General features: G+C 37.9%; 2 protein-coding genes across 3 annotated transcripts in view; one reads left to right on the top strand and one right to left on the bottom strand.

Annotated features, from left to right (window-relative positions):
• Positions 1-9,611, bottom strand: part of MAGT1 (magnesium transporter 1) — a 44,701-nt gene extending 35,090 nt beyond the window's left edge. The window contains exons 1-2 of one of the 2 annotated variants that reach the window (XM_046673461.1): positions 9,381-9,513; positions 8,793-8,952 (exon numbers count right to left, since the gene is read on the bottom strand). Coding sequence is in view for 1 of the 2 variants with exons in the window: in XM_046673460.1 (XP_046529416.1) it covers positions 9,381-9,575 (195 nt within the window). In the remaining variant the exon portion in view is untranslated. Of the gene's footprint in view, positions 1-8,792; positions 8,953-9,380 lie in introns of both variants that reach the window. The other variant, XM_046673460.1, reaches the window with a different exon arrangement.
• A 5,047-nt stretch (positions 9,612-14,658) lies between these two features.
• On the top strand, positions 14,659-18,932 carry LOC124245715 (cytochrome c oxidase subunit 7B, mitochondrial). The gene is made up of 3 exons (XM_046673372.1): positions 14,659-14,816; positions 17,322-17,446; positions 18,731-18,932. Exons 1-3 carry the CDS (start codon positions 14,777-14,779, stop codon positions 18,806-18,808), a joined length of 243 nt encoding a protein of 80 aa, XP_046529328.1. The 5' UTR covers positions 14,659-14,776; the 3' UTR covers positions 18,809-18,932.
• The last annotated feature ends 2,092 nt before the right edge of the window (positions 18,933-21,024 follow it).

The raw sequence follows: 21,024 nt of genomic DNA, 5'->3' as shown, positions 1-21,024 counted from the left end.
AGACACATGAAAAGATGTTCATCATCGCTAATCATCAGGGAAATGCAAATCAAAACTACACTAAGATATCACCTTACACCAGTTAGATTGGCAAAAACATCCAAAACCAAGAGCGACAAATGTTAGAGAGGTTGTGGAGAAAAAGGAACCCTCATACACTGTTGGTGGGAATGCAAACTGGTACAGCCACTATGGAAAACAGTATGGAGATTTCTCAAAAAGTTAAAAATAGAAATACCCTATGACCCAGCCATCCCATTACTGGGTATCTATCCTAAGAACCTGAAATCAGAAATCCCAAGAGTCCCTTGCACCCCTATGTTCATCGCAGCATTATTTACAATAGCCAAGACGTGGAACCAACCTACATGCCCAGAAACTGATGATTGGATAAAGAAGATATAGTATATATACACAATGGAATACTACTCAGCCATAAAAAAAGACAAAATTGGCCCATTCGCAGCAACGTGGATGGACCTCGAGGGTATTATGTTAAGCGAAATAAGCCAGTCAGAGAAAGACGAACTCTATATGACTCCACTCATAGGTGGAAGTTAATATATTGACAAGGAGATCTGATCGGTGGTTACCAGGGAAAAGGGGGGGTGGGGGGAGGGCACAAAGGGGGAAGAGGTGTACCCACAACATGACTAACAATAATGTACAACTGAAATCTCACAAGGTTGTAATCTATCATAACATTAATAAAAAAAAAACTATCAGAACTAAACAGTGAAAAAACCACAATTCAATTAGAAAATGGGCAAAAGATATGAAAAGACATCTCATCAAAGATGATCTACAGATGGCAAATAAACACATGAAAAGATGTTTAACATCATTAGCCATTATATAAATGCAAATTAAGAGCACAGTGAGATATCACTCCACACCTCTTACTAAAACAAAATATAGTGACAATACCAAATGCTGGTGAGGAGGTAGAGAAACTGGATCTCTCATACATTGCTGGTGGGAATGCACTACGGTACAGGCACTCTGGAAAACAGTTTGGCAGTTTCTTAAATAATTAAGCAACTAACCATATAATAACCATACAATCCAGCAATTGCATTCCCATATACCCCAGAGAAATGAAAAATTTACATCTACACAAAGAAAGAGCTACATTTGCTTCTTTTTAATAGCCAGTCATGATGAGGCAATGGAAGAGAAGCATGGTTAGTCACTGAGAATTTCAGTTTGAAATTAAGTGCAATCATATTTATCCTTCCCTTCATCTCCACCCTCATATTCACACTTTGCAAGAGTAGTAGGAAGACAGGAAAGGATAAAAAAGAAGTGCGGAAGACAAGAATCTCAACGCAGAGTTAAGGCTAATCTATGGCTTTGTTCTTTACAGGGATATGTTTATAAAGAGCTGGGAAGGGGCCAGCCCGGTGGCGCAGCGGTTAAGTGTGCACATTCCGCTTCTCGGTGGCCCGGGGTTTGCCGGTTCGGATCCCGGGTGCGGACATGGCACCGCTTGGCAAGCCATGCTGTGGTAGGTGTCCCATGTATAAAGCAGAGGAAGATGGGCACAGATGTTAGCTCAGGGCCAGTCTTCCTCAGCAAAAAGAGGATTGGCAGATGTTAGCTCAGAGCTGATCTTCCTCAATAAATAAATAAATAAATAAATAAATAAAATATAAAGAGCTGGGAAATCATGCAGTGGTTTGTTATTCAGAAGCATTTGACCAGTATGTTTCCCATTACTTACACTGAAATTTGGCCAGGGCACTGGTGTTCAAACTTTAAAAATAGTTCCCTCTCCTTAAACTCAATCATCAGAGAACAGATGGTAGGATGTGCCTTTTCAACATGGAAGTGGATCATGAACCTACTACAAAGATAGCACTCTTTAAAAGACAGGTGTCAGTAATGCAAATAAGTTGCCTCAGACTTAGGCTAAGAAAAACAATCCCTAGAACCATTAATAGCTTCTGTGGCTTCAGTAACCTCAACAAAATTCTCAAAGAATGCATGTCTAGTGGGTTGTAACTGAGTGACCCTAAATGGTTTTCCTAAGCAGCCAAGGACCAAGGACACAAGCATATTAATTCTCCCCTGCAGATGTTTCACACTTTTTACCTGTATTCCAGCATTTATCATTCTAAGATACTTCGACATCTGTTTCCTTCTCTAAACTATTAGCTACTGGAGAGCAGACACACACAGACCTTTACCATATAGCAGGCACTCAGTTGTGTGTACTGAATTTCTATTTAACAGAATTCAGCTAGGAATAAACTCACTTGTATGCATTAACACATAAGAAAGAAAAGATGATTGCATACACAAACACTTACACAGAAATGGAAGGGTCTTTTTTTTAATTTCAGGAAGGGAATAGTAACATGAATTCTGAAAATGCATGAGTTACCTCTAAAGCATGCCTGAGTTCAGCCAACACAGAAAAAAAATATTTCCTGAGTATACTTCTATGAACAATAGAGAAAGATGGCATAAAAATTAGTTTTGTAGCAGATACAAAATAATTCCAGTAAAAGCCACAAAATGAATATGCCACACAAGGAAAATTGAATAAAGACTCTAAGCCCATAGAGAAATACAGACACTCTACACACACTCGTAAAACACTGGTATAACAAATAGTTAACAAGACTTGTGGAACAATGAATGACACTAAGGAAACAGGTCTTTGGTAAAGGCAGTGGAAGAGAGTGAACTAGAAGGTAGACAGGATAAGGGGCAAGTGATGGAGGCTAGTTCACCTTTAACAAGAGAATTAGTTATCAACAATTGTCAAGAACAGCGAATATTTGATTTAAATTAAGGCTGCATAGATTAAATTTATTCAGTTTTTCCAACAAAATGAATTATTATTTGATACAGCCTGAATGATCCTCACAGTTGAGAGAACGATATTAGTTCACAGTTTAAAAATATGCACAATTTTAAAGCAGTTATTAATTTTGTTACATTTTCAAATTAAATTTGACAGTTATCAGCAAATTAAAACATGATTTCGCTATTTTATTCACTGTGGCTACAGATTCTAATTGCGGCTTTTTCAGAAAAAAGCGTACAGCAGTAACAGTTACTGAAATAGTTTTACCTGGTCTAACTCTAGGCAATCACATAGATATATGATCGTTCCGACAAAACAAATACATATGCTTTCAATTAACTATAAATATGTTGAGTCTTCTAAACGAAAATCTTGAACAGACTTTTTCAACCAGGTCTATGTAAAAAATTTACAATATTCCTCTTCCTGTTTACTAACAGACTGGAAAGACCACATTTCTGGCTATTCAATCCCCAAATAATTTACCAAGTAGAAGAGATTACTTCAAAGGAACTAAAAATTCTCTTTAAAGCTCTTATAAAATAGGATTATCACCTCAAAAGACTGCTTAGGGGCTGGCCCCGTGGCTGAGTGGTTAAGTTCGTTCAGCAGCCCAGGGTTTCACCAGTTCAGATCCTGGGCACGGACATGGCACCGCTCATCAGGCCATGCTGAGGTGGCATCCCACATGCCACAACTAGAAGGACCCACAACTAAAAATATGCAACTATGTAACAGGGGGCTTTGGGGAGAAAAAGGAAAAACAAAATCTTTTTAAAAAAAAAGAAAAAAGACTGCTTAATACAGAGGCAATTAGTTTACTTTCTGAGTTCATTTTCTTTAAAATGAACTCAGGACTGACCACAACAAAAGATGAACTAGTTTTAAACTCTTACAATAAAATTGCATGAACATAGCCTGGAATGTGATAATTAGAAGTTATAATCCTTATTCACAAGGATCTAACCTTTTAATCTTTTAATATATCTTATAGTAAGCCTATCTTGAATTGATTTTATGGAGAAAACACCAGCTACTATTTGGAATGCCTAGTGTGTATGTGTCAGACGTCAACTTCTCTCCTTATAAAGTAATTCAATCTTCAAAACAACACTATGAGGTTAATACTCTATTTTTATGCTCATTTAACTGTTGAGTCAACAGGATCAGAGAGGTTAAGAAAGACACAGAATAGGGATTCCAACAGTCCATGATCATTCTAACCCAGAATTTCTCAACAGTGGCATTACTGACATCTTGGGCCACATAATTTTTGTTGTGGGGAGCAGTCCTGCACACTGCAGGATGTTGAGCAGCATCCCTGACCTCTCCCCACCAGATGCCAGCAGCACTCCTATCCGCAGCTGCAACAACCAAAAATGTCTCTCGACATTGCCAGATAACCCTTGGAAGCAAAATACCCCCTCCCTCATTGAGAACAACTGCTCTAAACTGAAAAGAATTTTCATAGCATAATTTAAGTCTTTATAATCTTATGTATTTGAAAAAATTTTTTATTCATTATCGATCAAAACACAATATAAAAGACAGACTTGGTGATAAAGTAAACCAAAACGTCTCAGAGCAAGCCCTTAGTGTAATGGAAAATCAACTTTCTAGACCTGTTTCTCAAAGTGTGGTTGTTATAAAGGACCCTGTTAAAAGTGCAGACGTCTAGGTTTCATCCTTCAATAAATTTGATTCAGTAGGTCTAGGGTAGGTTCCAAGATTATGAAATTTTTTTTTTTAAAGATTTTATTTTTCCTTCTTCTCCTCAAAGCCCCCGGTACATAGTTGTATATTTTCAGTTGTGGGTCCTTCTAGTTGTGGCATGTGTGACACCGCCTCAACATGGCCTGATGAGCGGTGCCATGTCCGCACCCAGGACCCCAACCAGTGACACCCTGGGCCGACGAAGCAGACCACACGAACTTAACCACTCAGCCACGGGGCCAGCCACCAAGATTATGAAATTTTAACATGTAGCCCAGGTGATTATTTACACTGAAGTTTAAGAACTACTGCTCTACATAATTCTTATGGACAGGGACCACATCACATAAATTTCTATGCATAACACAGGGAAATTAAATAAACATTAAGTGATTCAAATGATGAACAACGGGGGGGGGGGGGCCCGGTGGCACAGTGGTTAGGTGTGCATGTTCTGCTTTGGGGGCCCAGGGTTTGCCGGTTCGGATCCCGGGTATAGACGTGGCACCGCTTGACAAGCCATGCCATGGCAGGCGTCCCACATAGAAAGTAGAGGAAGATGGGCATGGATGTTAGCTCAGGGCCAGTCTTCCTCAGCAAAAAAGAGGAGGACTGGCGGCAGATATTAGCTCAGGGCTAATCTTCCTCAAAAAGAAAAAGAAAAAATGATGAACAATGGGAAAAAATACACCATTTCTAATAATAAACCACCACCTGATCTTCCTGGAAGAATGTGATATATTCTAGACAACTCAAATATAACACCTCAATAATTCCTAGACACTTCTTTCACTAGTCTTTCGTCTTCTCTGGTAGATGGTTTTATAAAGGAATCTCTCTTTTCTTCACATTTGAGTTGAAAGATATCTTGATTGCAGTAAATCTCTAGTACTGAAGAACTTCTTCCTTTGGGTGCTTCTCATCTGTTGTCAAGAGCCCATTGTGTGGGTACTGAAAGCTATGGCTCAGAAAGAAAAATTTTGTTTTTCTATAGCCTCTCCACTAAGTCCCACTATTCACTCTCCAGATATTTCTTTATCTTCCAAAGTCACAACCTTCAAAATAAAAGATTAAAATGTTACCTGTGCCCTTCAGGTCCTTCTATTTACTGTTTAATACTTTAAAGTTATTAGTCAGAAACACATCTTCCAAGGACTATGGTACACAAAGGTAAGACGTTTATCAAGTGAAGCACTCAGTAGCTCAAGAAATTGATTCGGAAACAACTCACATTGGAAATATTTTTTCCACTAACAGGTTTTTGTTGTTGTTTTTGTTTTGGTGAGGAAGATCAACCCTGAGCTAACATCTGTTGCCAATCTTCCTCTATTTTCTGTATGTGGGACACCACCAGAGCATAGCTTGATGAGCAGTGTGTAGGTCTGAGCCCAGAATCCGAATCCGTGAACTCCAGGCGGCTGAAGCGGAGTATGTGAACTTAACCACTAAGCCACCTGGCCAGCCCCTTCCACTAACAGTTTTAAAGAACATTTAAGAAAATATATCCATCTGCAGTTTTTAATTTGCTTTGGATATATTTATTCAAAACAAAATACAGGGTTACTATGGAAAAACATTAAATTTATAAGCAAAGACTTCCACAATCAATTGATTTCTCCCCTTCTTGGAGTACATTACTCTATTTCCAACTTTTCAAATACAATAACTTTTCAAATAAAATAAACAGAAGAGCAAAGATATTCACAAGGAAAATATAATACCAACAAAGTTAAGTAAACTTAAAGTCTTTCTGTTCTCTTGAAACATTTAAATGAGTATGGCCACAAAATAATCCCACTAACAGGAAGTCAATTCATATCTCTAATCCTGTTAGTAATAATCAAGTATAATGAAAATTTAGGACTACAGGGATTAAGAGGGCCAAGAAAGGGCAGTGAGACAACAGTTTACTTTCATTCTATCTGCTTGCATAATATCTATCTCAATTAGCTCTAAGTAGATTAAGCCCGTTAACAACTACAAATTCTCCTACTGTCACTGAATATCATTCATCAAAAATAGCATACAGGAGCCGCCAGCCCTGTGGCCTAGTGGTTAAGGTTGGTGCACTCCACTTTGGCAATCCGGATTTGATTCCCTGGCGGAGACCTACACATGTCCACAGCCATGCTGTGGTGGTGATTCACACACAAAACAGAGGGAGATTGGCACAGATGTTAGCTCATCTTCCTTAGGGGGAAAAAATAGCATATAAAAACCCATTATCATTTAAAGCTAAAATTTGATCCTGCCATTAAGATCTCTTTTGAATTTCAGAAGTAATAAAGCTAAGCATCATCAGTCTGAATTCCTCTAAAATGCACCTCCCTTTCCCCTGAAACTTATTTGATTGTATCTGTGTTCTAGATCATGATAGTTTATTCATAAAAATTCTTGATATTTTTAGCTTTCTTAATCATCCACTAGTCTCCAGACGTTAGTAAAATAAAATTCTTGGTTAAGCAATAAATTTCTAACTCCATCCTTAAATTAGGAGTGAGACTGAACAGATCTGGAAACATAATTGGCAGATAATAACTGAAGGAGACAGCGAGCAAAGAAGAGAGCATGTTTAATACTTAAATGCCATCTGCTCCATTCGCAGTTCACCTACTTCCTGGATAGGGCTAAAGTATACCACTGTCCCCTCTCCTTGATGTTTTATTTTTTGGGGGTGTTTCAATTTGTTTTGCAACTGCTACTGAGCCTCTGGTTCTTAGTAATAAGGTATTTTCTAAAGAATTGCAGGAGTTTTGCACATGTGACACTTTCATGTCAGTTCTCAAAGCAATGTCGGAGAATGTAGACATTTTTCCAATAACAGTCTGTCTTGTCAAAATATGCAGGTAATTCTATTTTCTGAATAATTTTCATAAAAACACTACAAAAAGATCAATTGAAAAAACATTTTACTACCATAGAGGAACACAATCTTATTTTGTTTTCTAATATTCATCTAACGTGTTCTACACGCCACGTACTGCTTAGGCACTTTACAACCTTCATCTCATTTAATTTTCACAATGTACAAAGTAATAGGCATTTTCCCATTCTACTGATAAGGAAAATGAGACTCAGAGTAAATTGCTAAAGATCACTTTGGTTGTATTAACATACACACTCTAAAATTTTACAAAATTTTTTGGAAAACTAAGAAAAGCAGGGAAAAGCTATCCACCATCTGAGCGTTATTATGACCATTTTTATTATGCTTCAGTATGCTTTGTGCATTCACTCTTTTCCATATTTCATATTATTTCTCTATTACAGATTCCCAGAAGTAGATCATGACACACGGATAATTTTATCAAAGACCATGCTTTTTCATTTTTATGATGCTGCCTCCCTAAAACGACACCAGATGCAAGGAAAAGGAACTTCCCTTCTACCACATGGGGGAAACAATTCACCATAAAAATAAAACAGGGGCTGGCCCAGTGGCCAAGTTCACTTGCTCTGTTTCAGCAGCTGGGGTTCGTTGGTTCAGATCCCAGGCATGGACCTACACACCACTCATCAAGCCAATGCTGTGGCAGTGTCCCACATACAAAATAGAAGGAGACTGGCACAGATGTTAGCTTAGGGCCACTCTTCCTCAAGCAAAAAGAGGAAGATCAGCTACAGATGTTAGCTCAGGGTCAATCTTCCTCACTAATAAATAAATAAATAAATAAATAAATAAAACAAGTCACTGAAAAACAAGTCTTTGTAACCTGGCAGAGAGCACAGGCTCTGGAGTTCAGACCAGGGGTGGAATCCCAGCCCAGCCTCTAGACCTGCACTTCTCTGGGCAAGCCCCCAACCCCTCTTTTGCTCAGTGTCAGTTCCTTCATCTCTCAAAAGGGGTTAATACTTAAAATTAGAGAGCATAAATCATTGCTAGTAATCTTTAAAGCTCTAAGAGCATATGGCTGTAAGCCACAAATGTTTCAAAATACAATGTTAAAATTCCTCTGCTTGGGAGATTAGATTGTCGGTTACCAGAGGGGAAGGGGGGAGGGAGGAAGACAAAGGGGTAATAGGACACGTGTGGTGATGGATGGTAATTAGTCTTTGGGCGGTGAACATGACATAGTCTACACAGAAATCGAAATACATAACGATGTACACCTGGAATTTATATAATGTTATAAACCAATGTTATCTCAATAAAAAAAAATTTCTGTGCGTGGGTTGCTTAATGGTGAGTAAAGAATGTTGTACCTCCTCCACCTGCCAAAGCCAGTAAATTCCACAAGGAGGGATATTAGTTTTGTTCACTCACGTATACCAAGTTCCGAGAACAGCGCCTGGCACGCTTGACATTTGGTAAATGGTTGCAAATGGTTTAAGAGCTTCCACTCCTGTGAATTGCTTTGAATCAATTATTTGGATAATGTAATAAATCTGGCATGGTTTCACTCTTCAGTTTAGTTCTCGCATTCCTGAAGTGAAAATGTTACAAAATACATAGCTCTCAATTATATAAATGAGTGGATTGTTATATATCATTCTATAAGTGAGTTACATCTACTGACAGCAGAAAGACTCAGATATTCTACTCCCTAGACCTAAAGTCGAACTCCCCCCACCCAGCTACCTGATGGGGCCCAGACTCCAGAAGTGTCAAAACTCACGGCTATGCACATGCACAGGCCTGTAGGAGCCAAGTTATCACCAAGCCCACCTCACTCTCAGACTCTACATCCCCAGGAGACAAGGAGTTACAGTTTCTTCTCTAGTGAACCCCACAAGCCTGGAATCGGAGCCGCCGAAGACAGAGCGGGCGGGGAAAGGGGGTCGGGAAGAGAGCAGACCCTCTCAAGCCTCACTCATTGGAAAGAGCCCGTGTTGCCGGAAACAGCGTCCTCACCTCCTTCTTTCTTTGGGCAGAGGCTGAGGGAACCCCGCACACGAGCAGCGCCACCGCCACGGTCGCAGAAACACACCAAAGACACCAACGCGCTGCCATGTTCGCTCCTCTCCCTCCCAGAAGAGAAACTTTCCCCGGGCTGGGGCTCAGGGTTGGGCGTGAGAACAGGCAAACCAGCCCCTGACCCCTCCTCATTGGTCCTGCTCAGCCCTGCCGGGCGACCCCTCACATTACGTCACGGCGCTCTACTGCTAGACGCCCGCTAAAAGACGGTTCACTTCTAATTGGTCTCCGCTAGCCAATAGCAAAAGGATAATCTGGATCTTTTTCATTGGTCCGCTAAGGATGATGGGCCGCCCCTTTCATTAGACGTAAAGTCGCGCTCAGCGGCTCTTCAAATGCGCGTGCGCAGTTGTGAAGTGTTGCGGCTTTTGAGTCCAACATGGCTGAAGATTGCTCAAAGCGGGTGTTCTTAGGCTCATTTAAGAAGTGTTTGAAATCTTCCTCTTTCGTGTAATATTCTCGAAAAATTGGACCTAACTACGTGAATGATGGAAGCTAGCTTAGTCTTTCATTCTGCCTCCAAAGTGTTTCATATGAAAATTTTAAAAAAGTAAAAGCCGAAAGGCAAAAAAATATACTTAATATCACTGAGGGAGATTTTAAAAAGTAAATGATCAAGAGCTTGTTGAATACCTTCTGTCTCAGGAACTATGCTATGTGCACTGAACAAAGCGGACGTCAAAAGTGTTTTTAAGTTTTGTTTATTCGTGACATTTTTAAAGTTAAACCTCTTAATTTATTACTTAAGGCACCAACAAGGACTTAAATTTCGGGTTATAGGCAGTAAATGCCTTCTTTTTTATATGTTATTGTCTAGGAGATGGGTGCAAAACTTAGGTTTTAGGAAAGCACTTCTGTCAAGTTTTTGTCATAGTCAGTTTTCATTAAACATCCAATTCCCCTATGTAAAAAATAAAAATCCTATATAGCTGAAGAAGTTTCCATTTATTTGGCTCAGTTCTGTTTATCATAGTAGGTTGTAAAACTGGGATGATTTTACTAAAGAAGAATAATATACTCACGAGGGAAAATACCAACAAAATAAAATCGATTGCCTATAGTTTGGATTTGTTTTACTGAGGTGGAACGTCATGACTACTCTTTTAGGCTCTGCTGGGAAACACACACACAGGGTAAAATAATTTCATTTTGTTGCAGAGACAAGGAGATGGCTATGGAAGGGAAAATAGCTGGTTCTGAAGTGAAGAGATGTGATCTAGAGATATGAAAAAAATTAAAAACATTTATAGACGCTCATAATAATATAAAAGTACACTGAGACGTTCTATATGATTCCATTTATATGACATTCTGGAAAATGCAAACTCAGAGACAGACAACAGATCAGTGGCTATCAGGGGCTGGAGGCAGGGAGAGGGGTAAAAACTACAAAGGAGCCACACAAGGAGATTTTTTGTGGTGATGGAATCGTTCCTTAATTGTTGGGGTGGTTACACACTCTATGCATTTGTCAAAACTCACAGAACTGCACTCCAAAAAGGAGTGAATTTTACTGCATGTAAATTTAACAAATAAAAATTAAGGTAGGGTCCGGCCCTGTGGCTAAGTGGTTAAGTTCGCACACTCCGCTTTGGCGGCTCAGGGTTTCGCCAGTTCGAATCCAGGGCATGGACATGGCACTGCTCATCAAGCCATGCTGAGGTGGCATCCCACAGCTAAAAAGGACCCACAACTAAAAATACACAACTACGTACCAGGGGGCTTTGGGGAGAAAAAGGAAAAATAAAATCTTAGAAAAAAAGAGCATAAAAATTTAAGGTAAAAATTTAAAGTACACCTATCATGTTGGCAACAATTCATTACATGCTATCATCGGTGCTGTGGGGAAACAGGGATCCTCATACAGTGCTGGTGTATACAAAATGGTACAACATCTATGGAGGGTAATTTGACACTACCTAACAAAACCACACGAGCATTTATCCTTTGATCCAGCAATCCCACTAATCCCACTTGTAGGAATCTACTCTAATAATAAGCAAAAACATGTGCACAAAGTTATTCACTTCAGCACTATTTGTAATTGAAATATTCTAAAAACTACCCAAATGTTCAAATATAGGAGACTGATTGAATGTACTATGGTACATAAACACCATGGAGTATTTCACAGCTGTAAAAAAAGGAATGAAGAAGAGTTGTGTAAACGATGTGAATTTTCAAGGTCTATTGTTAAGTGAAAAAGAACAAAGTGCAAAAGAATATGCATATCATGCTGTATTTGTGTAGAATAAAAGAGGAAATAAGAAAATATATACATATTTGCCCATTTTTGCAAAAGGAAACCTAGAAAGTTTAAACCAGAAACTAATGAAATTGGCTTCCTACAGGAGGTGGAGGAAATGTAGTGGAACAATTATGGGAGGGAAGGACACTTCTCTAAGCACACCAGTTTTATAGTTTCGACTTTTGGAGTAATGTTAATAGTTTTTAAGTAATCAAAATATAAAACCAAATTATTTGGTTTTTGCAAGATGAAAAAAGTTCTGGAGACAGATGGGGATGATGGTTGCACAACAATGTGAATGTAGTTAATGCCACTGAACTGTATGCTTAAAAATGGTTAAATGGTAAATTTTATGTTATGTATATTTTGCCACTATTTAAAAAATAAAATAGGGGCTGGCCCCGTGGCCGAGTGGTTAAGTTCGCTCTCTCCGCTGCAGGCGGCCCAGTGTTTCGTTGGTTTGAATCTGGGCGCGGACATGGCACTGCTCATCAAACCACGCTGAGGCATCGTCCCACATGCCACAACTGGAAGAACCCACAACGAAGAATATACAACTATGTACCAGGGGGCTTTGGGGAGAAAAAGGAAAAACATAAAATCTTTAAAAAATAAAATAAAGTTTTTAAAAGTCAAATCAATAAGAATGGAGAAAAAACTTAAATCGAATACAAACAGAAAAAAGGGAACCCAACTCTATTTCAAATGAAAACTATACTAAAGAATAAAAGAACTGATCTGAATAACTTATAAACACACTACTTTGATTATATACCATTAGTCTAAAGAAAAAAATAACTACAAGCAAATCTCAAACTCTACTAAGTAGGTTTGTTTTTCATAGTGATATAAATATAGCAATTCTGAAAATACGTTGGGTGTAATGCACTATGTAAAAACATTGATGTTATTGAGAGCCAAGAATCTCACTGTTGAAGGAGATACAAATATGAAATGAGAAAAAGTAAAGAAGAACTTTGGGGGTTGGATTGGAATTGGAGGTATTAGTATAAACTTATCATTCATAACATATATTCCTACCTCTATTCACTGAAAGGACTAGAAGCAATGACACTCCACTATCAATGAGCACACCTCATGCCAAATCTAGGTTGCTAAATTATGCCATCCCTAAAAGAAATTAGGGCTCCTGAGAGAGATGGCTGATTCCAATGCTGGGGCAGGGAAAGTACAAGATAAGCCTTGAACATCTTGTGTCAGAAAATAAAGACATGCTCAAAAATATGATGGAGACGTTAAAAAAAGACATATAAGCCAGCTTGAAGGGACTCCTACTCACCACATCTGGAACTATTGATTATTAAAATGAATTGTGATACTAATGTATTATAGCCTATTGAATCCATGTATCCACACTGATAATGAACAAATAAATAGGGGAGAAAGTAAAATTCCTCTTTACAGTAGAATACCCACTATTAAATATAGAAGGAATGAGAGAGGTGGAAAATTACCATTTGGCAACTTTCCTACTAATAATTGATTTAGGCAAAAATCATCAATGGATATAAAAACTAGTGGGTGAAAGTTTGATGAATAATAGGATATTCACATAGTCTCAATGTGTTCGTTATGTTATTTATTAATTGCAAAGGGAAAAACAGTAACTTTATAGTGTAGGAACTTGGAGGCCACTCCTTTGACCAAATGATTAAAGCTGGTGTTACCAATAATGGGATAATCTAATATATGCTTCCTGATAAGATGCCCTAAGAAGACATCTGTTATGTAGTATTCCTGCCAGAAATGCATACACTGCATCTAATTATGAGGAAACATCAAGCACACATAATCTGAGGGAACTTTTACAAAATAACTGGCCTATACTCTTCAAAAACATTACACAGCACAGACCTGTGGAGTCAGAATGTCCGTTACCAGTTCTGCCTCTTAACAATTGCCTAATCATGATCTTCTACGAGTCATTTAAGGATTCTGCACCTCACTTCCATCATCTGTTAAATTGAGAAAATAAAGCTTACCTGTAGTGAGAAAAAAATTAATGCCACGAAAGGCAAACAAAGGCTGAGGAACTATTCCATTTTAACGGAGACTAAAGAGACCTGACAATTAAATTCAACACGGGGACCTAGATTGAATTCTGAACAGAGACACTGGAACAACTGGTGAAATCGGTCTGTGAGGTGTAGTGTATCGATATTAAAATTTCTGAATTTGTTATCTGTACTGTCGTTATGTAAGAGAATATCTTACTCTCAGGAAATGAACCCTGAAGTATTGATAGGTAAAAGCACATCATGTACGCAAGCTATTTTCAAATGGTTCAGCAAAAAAAAACCCCCTATATATATGTATAACAGAGAGAGAACACGTGGCAAAATATTACCAACTGGTGTACCTTGGTAATGGGTATACAGTTCTTCCTTCCCGCTAATATTTTATTATGAAAATATCCAAACATATAGAAAAAGTGAAAGAATTATACTCTGAACACCCAACATCAAGATTCTCCAATCAACGATTTGTTAAATTTGCTTTATCATATTATTTATCCAAATATTAGGAATTCTTTTTACTATTCTCGCAACTTTTCTCTAAATTTAAATCATTTCAAAATTAAAAGTTAAACGAATTAGTATGTAGTAATAGGAGACAAAAAAATTAAAGAAACGAAGTCAGTTTGGGGGGGAACAGAAGGAACTGCTAGCGGGGAGCGAGATACAAGCTTAAGCTTCTGAAACTCTATCTTGAAGCTGGTGCCTTTGACGACTCAGTCTAAGATCAGTGTCGCAGCTCTCCTCTATGGAGCCTAGCTTCAAGGCGGGGTGGTGGTGGGGGGCTGTCTCTCATTCTTCGGGAAATACCATCATACGTCACTCATAACGCGTGAAACTACATTTCCCGAAAGGCCTTTATATTTCCTTGCTGTAAAGAGGATTACAATTGCTATAGGTTTTTAAGGTCTCGCGAGATTCCATTAAATCTCATCAAAGAGCCCAGCCGAAAGCCATTTTGTTTTTCAGGGCTCTTTGCAAGGGTACTTGACGTGCAGTAGCAAGAAACCGGCAGCTGCACTTGCCGCAGTTCTGTCTTCAGCTTCAGAATGTTTCCCTTGGCCAAAAACGCACTAAGTCGTCTCCCAGGTGAGCAAAAATTGTGAGCAAATCATTTCCAACCGCCTTTTATCCATTTGTCCTCGTGGTCTCTCGTTCCCTTTCCCTCCATCTGCATCCCAACCTAACCCTAAATGCTCAGTCTCCCACCTCGCTTCAAGTTAGTGGGAAGATGTCTTTAGTATTAGCTTAATCACCCAGTGTTTCTGTTTTCGGTTCCCAGCTCTCTTTCTTTTACCGGAGTCATAGTCTAGCGCTGCTTTTTTTTTATTATTAAGTAACCTACGATTTCAGGGAAGGAGACGCTTGGTGGACACCTCTCCTTAAGTAATTTCGTAAATTTTAGCTTTGCGGATACGTTTACCTCCAAATAGAAGTACCTTCTCTCCAATTCTTGTAACCGTAACGGAAGAAAACTGTAAATCCAGCGCTTCATCTGGTTTCATTGCAGGGAGACAACGTAAATGGTAGCCTTGCAGCTTTTATGTTATCTGTGGGTTGTTATCTGAGTATTTGCTGCCCCGAAAGCAGTTGTGATCATTTTATCTTTATCTAAAAGTTAGGCAGGTACAGGGAAATTTTGAGACCAGTATTATGTATAGATAATGCACTAGATTGGAGAGAGAAAATTCATTTCAGTGCTTGATTTGCGCTGAAGGTGACCTTGAGTAATGTGAGCAGTTGTTTTACAATGAAAGTGACCTTAAGCATTTACCATTTAGCTTCTTCAGCCATCTTTTTATTTTCAGTTTACTGAATCATTGGCGATATTACTAGATTGTGTTCTAAACACTCAAGCAGCTTTGACAATATCCAAAAAATATTTGCCCGACTGGTTTTTCATATTCCAAAAGTCACGTCTATTATCTCTTTAATTTTGGGCAAATGATTTAACCTCTCTGAACCTCATTTTCCTCCTTTGTAAAATAAGGGGTTAATAAATAATACCAACCTTACGGAGTTGTTGAGGATTATATGAGATTACCAGTAAGTGGTAACTAAACCATTTTTTGTCACAGAGGAGAGGTCTAAAGAAATCTACTTGGGTGACCTGAGTGTTGAGGTCATGAAGTGTTGCAGAATTGTTTAGTAATCTTAATTTCTTTGCCCTTTGAGCAGGTCAGGCCTTGTACCTCAGGAAGGGAATTTTTTGGGTTTTTCTCAATGTGGAATTCACACGGTTTTTAACTGCTCTAGAGCAGAGTATATTGTAAAATGTTTGTAAATTTGCTCAAGTTTGACTAAAGGTGAAAAAAAACCTGTAAGGCAGTTAAGAGAAGAAACCATTAATGGTCAAATAACTATCCTTAAACAACCCATTATATCACACAGAAACCATTATATTCTTAAGTGAATGGGCAACATTGTTGTTTCTTTAATGTGTTTTCTATTGCATACTTAAGTACCTTTTGAGGCTCTGAGAGGATAAGGATCTGCTACTTAGATTGGAGAAGAAGCGAAAACCATAGAAATAATGCATTTTCCAATCTTGGCTCTTTCCCAAACCCTTCTAAGTGTCTCCAGAGGCAGTTCAAAAACTCTTTCTACTAAAATAATAGTAAAAGGAAAGTTTTAATGTTGTCATTCTGCTCGAAAACCTTTACCTCTACCAAAAAAGTGACCCTCCATGATCCTTTCTAGTTTTACCCCCTATTAGTTGTCTATGCTCTTCATCCTTCAACCAAACCTAATTGCTTTTCTAGTTCAGTACGATAGGCTTCTCTGTCTCTACTTTTTTCAGATTCGTCTTTCCCACATCTGCATAACCTAATCTTACCTGCTATTCAAGGTGCTTAGCTAACATTCTACTTCCTTGTATTATAGTGATTTGTGTCTATATGTCTGATATCCTCCTCTAGACTGTAAGTTACCTGAGGACAGGGTCTGTCTTACGTATTTTCATATACCCCATTTCTTTTATCATGGTGCTGTATTCATTAGTAATGTTTTTAAAAATCAGTATTACTCTAGTTTTTGGAGGGTTTTTTCCTAATTTTAAGGTCATAAACATTTAGTGTGCTTTAATTTGAAGTTCATTTTAAACTTATTTACCCTTTTATGTTGTAAGTTGTTGAGCACTGCTGAGTAAACCTTAGTGAAAATTGAAGCCATAAGCCTTCAAATTAATGAATAGGAGCCAAGTTCCAGAGGTTATACAAATACTGATTTATAGTGAATGTTACTGACATTGCCTTTTCTTTGGTTTTTTTCCCCTAACATTTTATTATGAAAACTTGCAGACGTACAAAAAAGTTGGAAGAATTATATAATGAACATCTATGTACCCACCACATAGATTCTACAATTAACATTTTGGTATATTCGTTTTGTCACATATTTATCCGTCTGTCAGTTCATCCTATTTTTGATGCATTTCAAACTATGTTACTTTGCTTTTAGCTACAATATAGCATTTTATTGAACTACATAATACTGTAAAGTTAGTTTCCTTGGCTTTCCTAATTGGCAGTATCAATTACATACGTTTTCTTTTCCTGACAATTGATGGATATGCTTCTGTATTTTTTTTTCAAGTTCGAGGAATTCAGCAAACAGTGGCAAGGCAGAGCCACCACAAACGGACACCTGATTTCCATGACAAATATGGTAATGCGGTATTAGCTAGTGGAGCCACTTTTTGTATTGCTGTATGGGCATATGTAAGTATTCTTGATTGATGTTTTAGATGTTTTTCATTCTCATTTAGTTCATGTATTTGAAATGTTTTCACACATTAGTATACATGTCTAGTTAGAAGTGACTTTAGAAATTTTCTAATGTAATCACCCACCTAGTGCAGAAATTTCTTCCTCAACATTCAGTATTCATCCATCATCTGTTCTTAACCTTTCCGTTAACAAGTTGCTTACTGGACACAAGGCAGCCCTTTCTGTATTGTGTAGCTGTTGAAAGGATCTTCTGTTGAGGTAAAATCTGCCTCCTTCATATTCTGCCCATCATTCCGTTGCAACACAAATTCTGATCCCATTTCCATGTATCAGCCATTAGATATTAGAAAATTGCTATCATCTTTCCTGGATCTTCTCTTTCAGATTAAACACCCTTAGTTCTGTCAGTCATTTTTTTGTTATACGGTTTCCAGGGTTTTCACCATTTTGGGCCACCTTCCTTCACTTAATCAGTTTTTCTTCTAAAATTTTGCCCCGAGAGCTGAGTACAGCATTTCTGATGGATGAGCTATAAAGTGACTTGCTTTCAATACTTTAGCTTTTTACGTGTTACATTTAACAGCCTGCTTACCAGTCAGTGTACTTGCTGGTTAAAAGTAGGTGTCTTGAAGTTAATGATAAATACATAAGTGGATTTTAAAGGATATGAATCAACCCTTGCCTTAATAAACAAAGATGCTTTATTAATAGGCGTTTTTCATTCTTGTTTGATCTTCCTAAAATCAGATACACTATTAAAATAAGCGTGTGTGCTTAATTAGAAGAGTAAACAGATGTTGAACTAATGTGTGATCACAGGCATTTTGGAGGTGAAGTGGTCCTTAATAAAGGGATATTACAAAAGTGTTCTTTTGCAGTATTTAGGTCGTTGTGGTTGAGTGAAGCAGCGTTTTGAGAAGGTAGTATAGAAATGCAAAATATAAATTTGAATTAATTAAATAAAATTAATTCTGTTCCTCAGTCATACTAGCCACATTTCAGTTGCTCAATAGCTGTATGTGGCTGGTGCTACTGTATTGGACAGTGCAGATATAGAACATTTCCTTCATCTATTGTTCTGTTGAACAACACTGCTCTAGAGAATTGGGCCAGCAATTAAGTTTGGTCTACACAGAGAGCACTATATCTCGGGTGAGTTTCTGTGTGTTTTTAACCATAGAGCAGAATACCTTTGGCACTTTTAAGAAATAGTCTCTAAGGGAGAGTGGATTCTGGTTTAAACATATATAACTGACAGCATTTTAATTCTTACAGACAGCAACACAAATTGGAATAGAATGGAACCTGTCCCCTGTTGGGAGAGTCACCCCAAAGGAATGGAGAGACCAGTAATCATCCCAGCTGGTTGTTATAATGAATTATTTCAAAACCAACTCATAATTGATGCCAAGTGAGAACACTGTGTACCCATTAAAATATGACATGATTGAAGAATAAAGTACATTTGAAAGCTTCATTGTAGGTTGGTTTGTTTCTTTTGTAAATGAAACCAAGCTCCATGACTTTTCATTTATTTAACCTTAATGTTAAAGTCAAAATGCTATGCAACTTCTAAAATAGCTTTTCTCTATGAGGTAGTGTGAAGGGAAAATTTCGGAAGTCAACTTTACAGTAGGCGGAAATTATAGTTCATGAATAACTGATCACAGAGTTATTTTACATCATCTTTGAGTTAAAAGTTTGGTGTCCAGATCTTTGGTATGCCTACTAATTTCTACCTGTCATTTATGTTTATAGTTGGAATTGGCATTATTAAGTCCTTTTCACTCCTGCCAGGAGAATTTGTGGTGTCACCAGACCCATGGGAAGAATGGTCCTATCAAATGAACTAGAATATCTGAAGACTAGCTAGCTCCTTGGCTCCCTTGGCACATTTATCTTAATTAGAGCTTTAGATTTTTCAGCATATTTATTTGGGGTTTTTATGATGTTACTAAAGAAAGGATCTGTCAAATAGAGTTTATTTTCACTTATCTAACTACTATCAGTGACCTCTGCTGTTGGCTTTCTGTAATTATACCAACTTTAAGATTTTTGGATTTTCCTGAATTCAGTATGACATTGGATGTTGTGTGTAAGGTATTGACTGGAGAAAACATCTACACCATGTGCTTCATTAATTCCTTGGTCAAAGGCTGTAAAGTAAGCCTCATGTAGTAGTTTGTTGATGGTGCTCTAGTAAGCATAAAATAGTTTCAGTCGAGCAGCCTGTCTGTATTGGCTAAATCAGTGATTTCTAAAGTTCACTGACCTGGCATTGTAAGTTATCAGGTGAGTGGCTTTTGGGAATCTCCAGATTTACCTGATGTAGATAAAGATTTAGACTTAACCAAACATTTGAAAAATTTTTATTTATTACATGAAATACTAGAGGAATGCTCTCATGGCAGTGTGTCCCGTTTTCTCATTAAATGCACCAAAGCCAGTAATTTCATGGTTTGAGTAAGAAAAATACTTTGAATGTCACTGCAAAATGAGTAGGTTGCAACACTAATAACTATATAGTAGTGCCACTATTCGATAAAATTTGAATGAACCCTTAGAAAGGATGTTAAAATAGGACTAAAGTATTCAAACGCATGTAACCCTGAGACATGATTAAGCAAAATAAACGTCATCAAGGAAGTTTCAACCTTCCATTAGACTGTTTACCTTTTCATTACTGACTTGGCCCTGAAAATTTCTAATGACTGGAGGTAATTTTCAGTGTGATTTGTGCCAGTTCTGTAAGGTAAGTGATAATTGTCAGCTATTCTGATAGGCAAAAAGAGAGGCATGACATTTGAATATGTCTGTCCATTTGCCCGCATATATGTTGCTCTATGGAGTAAAACCTAGTAGTGGTAATCAGCATCTTTGAAGAAACTTCTAAACTTAATTTTGTAGTTCATCTCGTCCTGATGTGTAATTCTAAAACTACCATGGCCATTACCAGAAATGAAGCAGCAGTTTAAGTCAAATTATTTTGTGCCATCACAATCTTCTGACCTTGCAGCTTTCCTAGTGTACTCAGAGTCAAAAGTTTTATCCTCTCATAAATGTACTCAGCTTAGCCCGTAACACGTCACTGTGAGAGTTTCATAATACCTAGAGTGGGAAGGTTGTCAAATTAGTCTCCCCATCAAAAATCTATGAAGAATTTAGGTAAATGACTGGCGGCATTGCCGGTCCTTTAAAGCTTACTCATTGGAGGGCTATGAATTGTTTTTTAGTTAGGGTGCATGTCATAAATCCCATTCTTAATTTCACTCTAAAACGTGTTCTTTTAAATTCACTAAACTTATTTTGATGTAGGTGCCATGGTAGTTGCAGAGGCACAGATGTTGAGTTCTCACCCTTGTGACTATTAACTTGATTGGAGATACTACTACCACTCCATAAGCATTTGGGGGGCACCTACTGTCTGCTCGATGCCAGAAAACCTGATTACTTCTTGAAGACATTCCCTTTTATTTGAGAGCTCAGTGAAACTAATATTGTAATCCTAAAAAGTGGTGGTATGCTTGTGCATTGGTGAGGGCGGTTAGGGATGATACATTTAGAGATAA

Source organism: Equus quagga, chromosome 10 (assembly GCF_021613505.1).
Source record: "Equus quagga isolate Etosha38 chromosome 10, UCLA_HA_Equagga_1.0, whole genome shotgun sequence".
In the NCBI taxonomy this organism is placed as follows: Eukaryota; Metazoa; Chordata; class Mammalia; order Perissodactyla; family Equidae; genus Equus; species Equus quagga.
Note: the sequence above shows the minus strand (reverse complement) of the source record. Positions and strands in the feature narration are given on the sequence as shown.

What these genes read in the sequence shown, in the direction of transcription:
- LOC124245715 (XM_046673372.1), top strand. Translation starts at nt 14,777, where the DNA reads ATGTTTCCCTTGGCCAAAAACGCACTAAGTCGTCTCCCAG. An exon ending in CGCACTAAGTCGTCTCCCAG is followed by an intron (nt 14,817 to 17,321) that starts GTGAGCAAAAAT and finishes TTTTTTTTCAAG; the next exon opens with TTCGAGGAATTCAGCAAACA. An exon ending in GTATTGCTGTATGGGCATAT is followed by an intron (nt 17,447 to 18,730) that starts GTAAGTATTCTT and finishes TAATTCTTACAG; the next exon opens with ACAGCAACACAAATTGGAAT.